General features: G+C 43.9%; 1 protein-coding gene across 3 annotated transcripts in view; it reads right to left on the reverse strand.

Annotated features, from left to right (window-relative positions):
• The window catches only part of CACNA1C (calcium voltage-gated channel subunit alpha1 C), a 651,860-nt gene that overhangs the window by 609,995 nt on the left and 28,520 nt on the right, over positions 1 to 13,345 (reverse strand). For all 3 annotated transcript variants that reach the window (XM_019544553.1, XM_019544552.1, XM_019544551.1), the window contains exon 2: positions 2,618 to 2,939. In XM_019544553.1, the coding sequence (XP_019400098.1) occupies positions 2,618 to 2,939 (322 nt within the window). The remainder of the gene's footprint in view (positions 1 to 2,617; positions 2,940 to 13,345) is intronic.

Consider the following 13,345-nt stretch of genomic DNA (forward strand, 5'->3'; position numbering starts at 1 on the left):
AAGTATGTTATGATACATTTTTGAGACAGACAGCCTCTCTTGTCTTTGTCCTTAATGAAGTTAGACACCTATTTAACTAGAAATTGTTTAAAGAGCATGGTGCTCATGATTAAGGCAGAAAAAACGACCTACCTTAAAAGTTCTCAGATTGCTCATCTTACTAAAGGATTCAAGCCAAAGATTTTTTTTAAGATTTGGTAGAATACGTTATTTTTAATTTTTGTTTACATTGGCATCACATTCAAAATAAATGAGAACATATCCAATGTGCCTGGGATAGTATGGAAGAAGTGATCACTAGATTAGTGGAATTAGCATTCAGAGGTACTTGGAACCCCTACACAGCTCCCTGGGACCCCTACACAGCCACATATCCATGTGGGGCCTTAAACAACATCCACATAAATCAATGGACATATATACATGTTGCCCTACATCACTGTAGTGATGCACTATGTCACCATACATGCTACAGTGATGTAGCAATCATGTGACCAGCAGCTACTTTGCTGTAGGAGTGCATTCTCCCATTCTAGTGTGCCACTACGGCAAACTAGCAGCTAAAACTAACCATGCACTGTGTGCACAGCACAGTACAGACAGTTACTGTGCCATGTTTTAGTACTTCCAAAAGTACATGTACACTCATGTGATCACTACATCACCGTAGTACGTCATACAGTGATGTAGGCCCATGTGTAGACATGCCCATTGACTTCTGTGAAGTTGTTTAGGGCCCCACATGGATATGTGGCTCTCAGAGAGGTACTAAACAAATGCGTATTAAGCTGCCTTAATGCGCAGTAACAAATGTGTATGGTTTTTAAGTGATGCTTAACACACAGTAGCCTGTTTTACTGTGCATTAGCATAATTTTTACATGACCTAATTTAGTTTTGTTTTAACTTATAGTTAGTGTCACTTTCCAGGTCTTAATTCTATAATGCTTAGGTCACCAACACTGCAGAAGTGACATTGGATATTTGTTTAACATCCATTCTGATTTTCTGATATTCAAAACATCAAATCCTCCCTTTCTCAATAAAGTTTAAACAATTAGGAATAGTCAGGGTGTGGAAGCAAATTAAATCACAACCTTTTGATATAGTTGTTGTCAAAATATTGGTAGTGGCTACAAACACTAGATTTCCAGAGACAGACTTTGATGGAAATGTTTATTTGTCCTATTTACTCATTTTAAACATAAACAAAAATCCAGCATCAGCATTGTCAAATTGATTTAATTGCATTACTTGGTCCTCTCCAGATCCCATCAGTGCTATATCCTGCTTTACAACACATCATTCACTTCATCTGACATTGATTTTAATCATTTATCAACGTCACTTTATGATCTATCTTGGGCTATGTAGTTACTGTGGTTCCACCAACCAAACTGATAGTCAGCTAAGTCTCCTTTAGTCATCATCCATCATCTTATGCTAAAAGCATTAGTGTTGTGTTAGAAAGGATAACAAGTAGTAAAACTAATCAAGAGGATTAAAAAACTAGCAGGAAGGAATAGGCAGGTAGATGCTTAAGGATATCTATGAACAGCTATTGACAGGACCATTTTTAACATGTTCCTTCATCCAAAAAAGATTTTGTTTCAGCAAGATCTACTAGGCTTATACTGCTTGGTTCTTTTTCCATTTTTTTCCATTTCAAGCATCTTCAATTCCCTTCAAGCATCCTTGGGAACAATATCTAAAAAAGCACATCAGATATTATACCCCTCATTCATTTTCCATCACCTTAATTACTGCTGAATTCTGTACTGTGTTCAGTGCAGAAAGCTACTCTCTCCACACCTGTATTCTGTTTTGGAGGTTTATTGAAGAGCCGGGCTAGACAGTAATTACCCTTTATGGTTAGTTTGCAGGTTTGTGTTTTGGAAGTTTTCCTTATATTTCAATCAGTATTTTGCTCCTAAAAGGATTAGTGATCCAGTTTATGTGACTATACAAAATAAATCAGTATTGCATTTTGGACCTTTTGCCTTGGCCGGCCAAAGGCAATGTCCAAACTGTCACTGACTTCAAGAGAATCAGGACTGGGTCCTTACATCAAACTCTTCTGCCACAATGGTAATTAGGTACCATCTCTGACAGGGCCTGGCCCTTATTCACACTAGTAGATCCAGCCTTCTGTATATATATACACCTTTCACTGGATTTTTTATTGGGTAAATCATATTCCCATCTCTTCCCTCACCACCCCTTGCCCAGATCCAAGTAATGGGCAACAATAACCCGACCAAGTTTTGTTCTTCTGTGCTGCCCCTTCTCTTTTGCAGTGTGGTGCCACCCATTTGCACAGCTTCCACTGGTGTCAGTGTGAGTTATATATTTTGGTAAGGGGAAATTTTGACCCTTTGTTTTCATCAAGCTAAGCTATAGGTGACTTCTGATACACAAGTATAGTCAAGACTTCCGCACAGTTGCCTAGAATTTTTGAGCACAGTTGCTATCAATGAAGCCATCAGATATTGCTCATGTACTTTAGATTCCCACTGGTGCCCATCAACTTAATGTATTTATTTATGCACATTTACAAACTGTGCCTAATGCACACAAACAACTTGCTTGTTTCCATGCAACTAAATCAAAAAGGATATTTCCATTCGACGATGCTGATACATGCCCTCCGGATGGGATTTTTCAGTGTTAAACACAGCAATGCCCGGGGAGGACGTGTAGCTGTGGTAGTACCCTGTTTTTTCTGTTTCCCATACTGCTGCCGTTTCCTCTGTGTGGAGCTAGCTGTGGATATTGTTGCATTGCCAGCACTACCCATCAATTTGGCCTGTCTGGCAGCATCGATAGCAGCCTGCCAGGACAGAGCTGCCCCTGGAGTAGGGATATGCTCTGGGGCAAGCCCTGCAGCTGCATTGGCATTCATGTTGGCATGAGCTGGACGGGGACTCCCATAGTTGGAACCTGTGAAAGAAAAACATAAAAAGGGAATCTATGAACAGGAGGAGGAAACAATATTTCTAAAAATAGTTAGCATCAGCAAAATCAGAATGTGAGGTCAAGAACAAACATAGGATACGTGCTTATTAAATACTCTTCCAGTCAACCTCTCCATTGGATGATGATACTACTCTGCTGTGTCATTCACATTGCAGTATTCTCACATGAAAACTAATAGAAACAGAGGGATTTTTTATAATTTGCAATCAATACAATCTCAATACACTCAAGACAAATGTCCTCCTTTCTCTCCCTCATTCTCTTATTTTAAGAAGTTCAATTACCTAAACATTAATAAAAGCAAGGATGCATCTCACCTTTTTCAAACTCAGATGTTTAACACCAACTCATTTCATATGTATTAAGAACTCTAAATTAGCTGCACCAGGGCTGTCTAACATCCAAGCAACTTGCGGGCCGCATACTGTGCAGGTCACACCAGGGTAAGCCACAGACCCCCAAGCTGCGTACCACACAGATGCCCCCACTGGTGAACCATGCACCTGGACAGAGGCCCCCTCCACAGACAACTGCTGCACTGCACAACTGTGCCCCTCACTCCTGCACTGTATGGGCCCCACTGATGCTGCTCTGTGTGCTTGTGCAGCCCCAAACTCACCCTTTGTTCCTACACTGGGCACTACCCTGTCCCATCCCCTGGGGCAGGAGCAGGAAATGACAGTCTGAGGACGGAGAAGGAAACTTGAGCCCTCAGCTGCTGTTGCAGCCAGAGCAAGAAGGAAGCAGTGGCTAAGCAGGAGTCTGGGGGGGCCAGAGGGGAGGCACAACTTAACCCTTTGCAGGCAGCTTTAAGTTGATGGGCAACCAGTTCCTGAACTATACAATTTATAAAAAAGGCAGATTGGAGCATGTGTGGGAAGGGAAATGACCTTCTATTTATTCAACAAAATAGAGGACTAACATTGCAGCAAATTAAAAAAATCTTCAGTCCAACAAAAATCCAGAAAAGAAAATGTGAAGATAAAGACCACAAGTAAAATATGTATTTCTCAAATTCCTTTTGTGAATTAACTCCTGAATATACATTATAATATGTCATGAACTGGATCATTTTGAACATCATTGCTGCTGTTAAAAGTTCTCTTACAGCAGAGGTTCCCAACCTCAGAGCACGATCCAAATGAGGGTTGTGGGGGCAATGTCAGCAGCACCACACACAAAGGACAAGTTGTGATGCGTGCTACGAGATACCCTGCCCCAACCCTGGGCCACAGACACACTCCACTCTCAGCAGCAGGTCGTGGCAAAAAAGGGTTGGGAACCACTGCCTTACTCCTTCTCCATGATGTTATAGTGTAGTGGACACTCAAATCCTTTTTTATGGGAGTAATCCCTAGTCCCACAAGCATTCCCATTGACTGCACTATTATTTGTGTACATAAAGGTGTACATTCATGTCCAGACTACTGTGATTATGACATCAGTCTGCTATCATGAAAATCCCAGTGTCCTAAATCTACAACAAGATGTTCTTACTGAGGTGAAATGGAACGTGAAATGGAACGTGGCTTCCTAGAAAACTGGGACCAGTCAAACTATATAGGCTCATCAACTGAGCCTAATTCTCTTCCCTCTTACACTGATTTGCTACCACTTGAATTACTGAAGTCAGGTAGGTAGCACTGATGCAAAAAAAGCATATAATAGTGGAGAATTAGATCCAGTAACTCCTGCACCTATTTCTGGTCAAACATGAAGAGATTATATGGATTTTGCCCAAGTAACATAATCCCAAAAAATGCATACAAAATAATGTGTCTCTGTGTGACTGATATTTGGAAGTCTTCTGCAATATGAAAAAGTCTCCCTTTTAAGCAAGTGAAGCTGTTCCTTTGTTTAAGAAATGACAGTTACCCAGCCATCTGCCCACCTGTGCCGAGACATCCCAATAAGCCAAATGGCCCAGAATCATTGAAACCTGCTTTCCCAAGTACTTGTTTGAATACACTCAAATAGAGAAATTTCCAAGGTTTCCCTTGGAGGGGGTGGAGGGGAGTGGACCGACACAACACATGGGAAGCTGTGGGGCTATCTTCCTTTCACTCACCTGTGCACATCTCTGGGCACAGCTTCACTGAGTGGTGTCCACACCAGTGGGGGCTAGCAAGGTGCTCTTTGCTCAGTGCCTACCCTTGAAGCCCTAGTTATTAAACTCTGTTCCTGTTTTTTCCATGATTTGTCCCAAGGACTCAATTGTTCTACAGTTAGTGGCATCCCTCTATTCCTCTGAGCACTGAGAGCTTATAGATTCCTGGTGAGCCTAGGCCCACCATGCCTGCATAACAGACCTGGAGTTTGCAAGCTGAACTAAGTCTTTCCAGAGACAGCATTCCACAGCCTAAAATAGAGACTGCTAGAAAAATGAAACTTTCAAATGATAAAGCCTATCCTAAGTCACACCAATCAGCTGCTGTCTGAAAAGAAGTCATTATTTAGGTATGCTCTGGCACACGGCCTGGAGTTCTCTTAGATGTTGTTATATGTGAACTAGCCTCTGGCCCATATTTTGGGATATTGTTAATTACATTAGAAAGCTGGAGTGCCCTGTAGCTTGGTGGATATGAACAAGTTCCTCTTCAGTAGCACATAAGAAAATGATTCCATTTGTCAGACACTGGCAGTCCTTGACACACTGTTATTCCCTATACCTCTGAACAGGTGCTGCTAACTCTTCAGAAATATATGCCTCCCAAAGGTGGGGTAGAGTAGGATAAACTCTGAGAAGAAATGTGGTCATCTCTCATAACAGAACTAGTTTACAATTTAATTAGGGTGGACATTAGTCCTGTTTTATACTGGACCATCATTTTTAAACTCTTTGTCCACTATCCATTTCTGAATGAGGAACAGATTACAAAAAGTCCGTTTTTTCAGTTAATTGATGTCAATCCTTTGTCCTTGCAATTCTATTGCCTGTGCCTAGAGGTAGGGTGGGGCACAGCCAGGAGGAGCAGGGTTCAAAGTAGGGTTGTGTGAAGCTTTGGTTGCTGATTCAATTCGGTGGAGATTCGGCCTGATTCAGCAGCTGAATCTCCAAATCTGAATCAAATCAGGAGACCCTTTAAATTCTCTGAATTGAATCAGAACCCTCTGAATCGATTTGGAGAGATTCAATGATTCGGACATAGACGCAGCTTTAAATGTTTTTTCTACATACCTCAAGGTGACTTGTGAATACTGAGATGGTGGTACAGATGGCGAGTCCCATGGGAACATGGGAGGGTCCCCAGTGGGCCAGCAGACCCAGAGGTGGATTAGAAGCACTTCCAGGTTCACCAGGAAACATGCGGGGGACCCCCTGCCTCCCCTGGCTCAGTGACTGGTGCCTCCTGGGTCTGGAGGGCACCCGGGGTCCCCCGCGACTGATTGCCAAGCCAGGGGATGCAGGGGGGAGGTGTCCCCTGCACACTCAGCAGCAGACCTGGAAGTGGACCAGAAGTGGTCCACTTCTAGGTCCACTGCTTAGCACTAGGGCTGTGCGAGGCTTCAGACTGAGCTTCAGATCCGGAGAAGCTTTGGCCACTTTGGGGTCCAAAACAGCGCATCCGGGTCGAAGCGCTGCCCCATCAGCTTCCCAAAGTGGTTCGGAGCTCACGAAAAGCTACAGAGTCGCCTCACAAATCTGGCGGTAGGGTATAATGGGGTAACAATAACATACCTATAACTTTGTTGTTTGTTGTCTAATTTGGATGAAATTTTCAGGGATGGTAGACTCTGCAGAGAGCGTGAAGCCTGCCAAGTGTCAAGAAGTTCAGTGTAGGGGCTTGGGGGGAACAGCACCCCAAATTCTTGAAAGGAAAACTCAAGTCATGTCTAGGCGTTATGACATAGCATGGTGAAAACTGCAGGGATGGTAGCCCTTACTGAGGCCACATATCCTGCCAAGTTTCAAGAAGATCAGTGCAGGGGGTTTGGAGCAACTGTACCCCAAATTATTGAAAGCAAACCTCCTGTCATGTCTCTGTGTTACACCACGGGGAGTGGGGGTCAAAACTGCAGGGGTGGTAGCTCTTATTGAGGCCACAAAGCCTGCCAAGGTTCAAGAAGATTGGTGCAGGGGTTTGGGGGAAACTGCTCCTCAAGCTGTGGACAAGCGAAACTCATGCCATGGGTGCTGTGGGACTGACTGTGTGTGGCTTGGGGCGGGGAGCTGCTGCAGGCCTGGCTGCTAAGCTGCTGTGTTCCCAGTTACCAATCAATCGATCATAATTCACTCCTGGACCAGGGACTGGGGACCAGCTCAATACACAGGACCTAGCTACTACATAATGACTTAAGGAGCATCAATTAGCACCTACAAAACCAGGCTAAGGAGAGGAAAGACTCAATACAGACAATCAACTGCCCTAAGAGAGAGACAGTTTTGGCACAAGTTTTGTCTGTCAGCAGCTAGGGGTGCAGGGCCCCAAGACCCCCCTGCATCAATCTCCTGCACAGCTGGCAGGCGTCACAGCAGGAGCAACAACCCCTCCTGCTGTCACCCCACTGTGCCTTAACACGCAGTGTCACCCATGGCACGAGTTTTGCTTGTCTGCAGCTTGAGGTGCAGTTCCCCCAAAACCCTGCACCAATCTTCTTGAAACTTGGCAGGCTTTGTGGCCTCAGTAAGAGCTGCCAGACCTGCAGTTTTCACCATGCTATGCTGTAACGCCTAGATGTGACATGACTTTGGCTTTCATGAATTTGGATACAGTTCCCCCCAAGCCCCCACACCAATCTTCGTGAAAATTGGCAGGTTTCATGCTCTTGGCAGGGGCTACCATCCCTGCAAGTTTTATCCAAATCGGACAAAAAACAACAAAGTTATAGATATTTCATTGATTCCCCATTATACCCAATGGCCGGATCTCCGCTTCGGAACCGCTTTGGCCGGATCAAGGTGGAAACCCAGTCCAGAGCTCCAGATTGGGTTGCAGACATCCGAAGCAGCCAGATCCGAAGCTGGATTGGATCGCTGCCAACTCTCACAGGCCTACTTAGCACACTCAGGGGCCCTCCATGCTCCTGTAGGATGTTCCATCTCCCCACCACCTCAGCATTCACAAACCACACCTGGTATCTTGAGGTGTGTAGAAAATACATTTAAAGCAGTGTCTATAGCTGAATCACTGATTCTCTGAATCAGCATCAAATCTTCAGATCTGGATTCAGCTGAATCGAATTGGGACAGTGATCCAAATCAACAAATCGAAACACTGTCCCCCAATTTGGTCCGAATCCAAATTGAATATGCCCTGTTTTGCACACCCCTAGTTCGAAGCCAGCCAGGGAGGGAGGGAGGGAGGAAGGGAGGGAAGTGAAGGATCCCAGGGGCTGGTCGCTCTGTATCTGAACAAGGAGCCATGGCTGCATTGCACATCCAGGCACAGTGGGAGCTGAGGTGCTGCTATATGCCCCAGCTCCCTGAACCTGGGCTGGGCATGTGTGGGTGAGCCTGGGCCCTGGGAGCAGCTGACCTGCCAGGACCGGGCAATTGTTCTGCACACACACACCCATGCACTGCCTTCGCACAAGGTAGTGGCTTTGAGAGCAGGCAGGTAGAGCACTGTATTTGTGTCTGCTGGAATGCCAGTGGGACCAGGAGGAGGCTCTTGTCACTGTCTTTGTACCCATAGAGAAGCCTAGTGAGTCCCTGGGGTGTCCTGCTGCGTAGGGAAGGGAGGTTTGGGCAGAGGGGCCTCTAGGTTCCTGGGTGGCTTGGCCAGCTCATTAAAACAGTTTTTCTCCTCCAGGACAGACAAACTTGTCTGTCTCCTGTGGAAGAAAAAGAGGGTCTCTCCAGGCAGTTGGCTGCACTGCCACAGGCATCCAGCACCCACTGACCCCACTCAGCCCAGCACTGACCAGAATGTGGTAAGGGCAGATTCCTGAATGTCCAGTGTCTGTGCTGAATGCTGATGAGGGGGAGGTGAGGTGCCTGTGCAGTGTGTGCCCAAGCATCAAGCTGGGCTGGAGTAAGACTGAATCTCAGTGGATAATTCATTTTTATTAATTTGGTACTCGTGAACAAAATTCCTACTGTCTGCATTCAATGTCATTAAAAGTGCAAGATACAAGAGAATTAATATTTTATTATAACAGTCAGCAATAAGCCAAAGCCAGTGACATTTTCTTGGTCTTTTTGTGGTGGTCCTGCCCCTTGCTGCTGATTGGCCAAGGAGGGTGGTAGTCCTACCCCTCATTAAGCGGATGTCTTGGAGTCTATGGGTGCATAAGTGGCTGCCCTAAGTCTAATACTTCTGGAAATTGGCTTTAAAGAGGATTATTCAACAAACCTGGAGAAGACATATCAGCTGGGCACCTGTGAATTGCTGTACAAAAAAAAAGAGGGACCAGACAAAGCCTACCTACTGCCTTCTACCCCCAAGATACAATTAATTAGACACATAATTAAAAAGAGGAAAAACAAAATTGTTTTGAGAACTTTTAAAAAAATCTTGTGGATAATTGTTTCTTTCATATTGTGTATATGGCATCAAGACACCACAGTAATGGCTACATTGTAAATGCATTAGGGTGATGGAAAGATACCATTCAATTAAAGCAGAAGAGTGCAACAGGCTATACCCGTGGTAAACAACACATAAGACCGTAAAATTCCTCACTCAATGGATCAGGAACAGGAAATTATTAGGTCCGGTGTTGTTTTATGTCTGTCATTTCCATATTATTACAAGGGTGTTACAGTTTTCCTCTCAAAGCAAGAAAAGCTATAGTTAGTTTCCTGCTTATATTATTCACTTAAAACTCCTTGGTACTTATGGCAATCAGTAAATTAAAATAAGATGCCTCCACAATATGGCAAAAAAGACTGAATAGGCCTGGAACCAGGATTGTGGTACTTCACATTCCTACTAGATCGAGAGTAAAGAAAAACAGATTTTAGGGTAGAATGAAATAAGGTTGCCTGGTTATTTTCTAGAAGAAGCAGTCAGTCAACTGGCTGACACACTCATTTTACGTTTTCTGCACCTACATGTAATCTACAAACAACTACATGTAATCAAATAGACGTAGTGGGCATGTCTATATGAGACTCTACTCAAATTAGAGCAAATTACTGCACAGTGGGCACGTCTATACAAGACACTAATTGCAGCGTAGCCTAATTCTACTGTGCAGTAGCATACGGGGCACAAACCATGCTAATACGCTACTGTGCAGTATTGTGAAATTAGCATCACTAAAAAGCTGTGCACCAGTGCTACTGTGCAGTAGGGGCCAGTTACTGAATATTGATTTAGTACTTGGTTGTACAAGTACTAAACTTAATGGGCAATAACTACAGTGCATTAATTAATGTGTAGACATGCCCAGTAAGTATCACCATCTATACGTACAGACGCTTACTGTGCAGTAACTTGCTCTAATTGAGAGTAAATTTGCTACCTGTAAATAAAAGTAGCAAATTTACTCAGGAGAAATTACTATGCAGTACAGCATGTGTAGACAGCCGACTGGAAGCAAATGTGCTCCTGGCTAGCCAGGCAGCAGCAAGCAGGAGATTGCTCCCTGCCCTCAGAAGCTTCCTGCTGATGGGGCAGGCTCCACCACTGGAGCCTGGGCAGGGACAATGTCTTCCTGCCCTGGCTACAAAGAGCTCCCAGCCCTTGCTCCATGACCACAGAGTGGGGGCTGGGAGCTCCCCGCTGCCAGAGCAGGCAGCTTCCGGGGCCAGAAAGCACTCTCTCACCCCTACCACGGGACAGTTGTCTCCTGGCCCCATGCCCCCTGCCAGCCCCTGGACTAGCACCCGGGGGAACCTAGAGCTCCCACTGGCTGCTGCAGAGGGCCGGCGCAGAGCTGGCAGGGGCAGAAGCAGACTGCTACCATGAGCAGCAAATCTGGTCCCACTTCCCCACACATAGATGCCTTAGTTGGGTGGGTTTACCGGGTGTATCTACACATGCACCCAACTGTGCAGTAACTGCTATTACTCTGCAGTCCCAGCAGGCCACAGGTCATTTCTGGCTCTACTGCACAATAGCAATGAGCCACTGCAAAGTAGCTCATTGATACTGCACAGTAGCACCAGTATCATGGTTTGTGCCCACCAATGCTACGTTGCCATACTGTGCACCCTCTCTGGAGTAAATTACTCTAGAGTAAAACCATCCCAGAGTATTTGCACATGTAGACACGCCCAGTGTGATCTGTAGACCCTATCAATGATAGTCTGGGTTCCTCATTCATTTTCAGTCTGCTTTCATATGCTTTTTTTTTACTTCATCTTCCCTTTCCAACTCCCTACTATATGGCACACTGAAAAGAAGAAAAACTGGAAAGAAAGAAGTATAGGTTTGAAAAGGGTCTCCCCAGCCGCTAAGTTGAGTCCTCTGCATTTGATACAACCATTTCTCCAAAAAGTCCACAAGATCATCCACTCCAGCCCTCCTCAAACAACACAACTTCAAAGCAATTAAAAAAACTTAAATGTTCAACATGCCACAATTAAAAAGCAAGAGATATAAGGCTATATCACACACATACCCATTAGTACCTTACCACTGTAATGGCAGAGAATTTGATAGATTAAGATGTTTTAATTATTCCCAAAGCAAAGCTCTTCTTTAATACGGGTCCATTGGAGATGATAGGAAAAGACGTTTTGCAGTGAATGTAAACTTACTGGTCTTTACCACTATTCTTAACATGTTGGCTGGACCACATTGTCATGAAAATCAACAGCTACAGCATTCTCATGAAGAGTTTTCTGAAATTTGGGAGTGCACCAAGTTTATCAATTATAACCGGTTATTGTTAGGTTTCATATGAACACTCAAATCTATACTATTTGAGTTCAACAGACCAGTGTGATTAAGAATACAGCTTCTAGTGGCTTCATTGTCTTTTGTTTCTACCAATCACAGGTCCCATGATGAAGTCCTTTATCTCAAATTAATTTCAAATGATGAGTCAGTAATGACAGATTTATAGTAACAAATATTGCAAGTATTGATTGCTGATAAAGATCTGTCTGTTTTATGAGGCTCTAAGACTGCAGACACTATCTGGCCTAAATAACTAACAGAGGTGACAAATTACTTGATCTACAGGCACTTTATAGAAATGGTTTAAATTAAAAAAGCAAAGCTCAACCAGCTCTACAGAAAGTAGAACACAGCACTGATACCATAAGGCAAAATATTTCTAAAAAAAATGAAATGAAGTTCATAGGAATTTTCTTATGGGATGAAAACCAGCCATATGCTTTAGGGCAGTGATTCTCAACCAGGGGCCATGGCATCCTAGGGTGCCTTGAGATGTTTTCAAGGGCTCAAAGTGGTGCCACACAACTTTACTGCTGTTAGGTGTGCAACAGTGATTCATAAGGTAAGCCCAAAGATTTCAGATAGAAATTCATAGTGTTAAAAAAAAGTCTAAACTGTTGTGGTCTTTCTGAGTTTTTTGCAACACAAAAATTGCTTTATTACCATAGTTATTCAAATATAAGATAAGCCTGATTATTAGATGCCCCTCCCCCCATACTTAGATTCTATATATGCAGATTAATAAATTTGATATAATTCTCTAGGTACAGAATCTAATTATTGGAGGTTTGCCTTGAATTTATCCCCTTCCCACTACTACAGCAGGGAAAATAAATCGGGGGGGGTGTCAGGTATCTTCTTTGCCCTCTGCCCCTCCCCCCCCAATTTCTTTGCACTGCAGCCTTTTCCATCTCTCTTAACCATCAGACCCTGTTCTCTCTGAGCACATGGAAGTATGGAGCAAATTTGAAAAAACTGGCCTTGAAATAAACATAGCTGTAACAATTTCCATATAGTACCCATAGATTTAGGTCATCCAGAATTAATGCATTTTACCTTTTTTGAAACTGCTGCAAGTTTTAGCATAGGTACTCCATAAACACATACTTTTTTAATTTTCTGTCTCAAGCCAAATTAGCTAAATCGGTTCAGAATTCTATCAACTGAGCAGAACTCAGTATTCAAGTCCATGTGGCACTACACTAGCAAGTATCCTACCTCCCAGACTCTTTAGCCTGGGGCTTCAGATACTCCCAAATCCATGGCAGGAATCATATGTGCAAGCCCCACACCCAGAAACCTTGGGGTGCAGATACCCACTAGTCTCACTTGCCCCTAGCCAAAAAGCCATAGGAGTAAGCTAGAGGAAGAGCATGAAAACAATCCCACATCACAATAAATTTTGTAGCCAAGATCCTACCATTGGGAGGCTACAGTATACTCCCACGGGGGTATCTATCTGTAGTACAATGGACAGGTCTCTACCCTCAACTACACCAAGTCATTCAAGGTGAGGAAAAAGGAGATCTCCCCTACCAGGTATCTGAAACCACCTGGGCAGAAAACTATGATCATGAT

This window comes from Crocodylus porosus, unplaced genomic scaffold (genome assembly GCF_001723895.1).
Source record: "Crocodylus porosus isolate Cpor-Errol unplaced genomic scaffold, CroPor_comp1, whole genome shotgun sequence".
NCBI classification, from domain to species: domain Eukaryota; kingdom Metazoa; phylum Chordata; order Crocodylia; family Crocodylidae; genus Crocodylus; species Crocodylus porosus.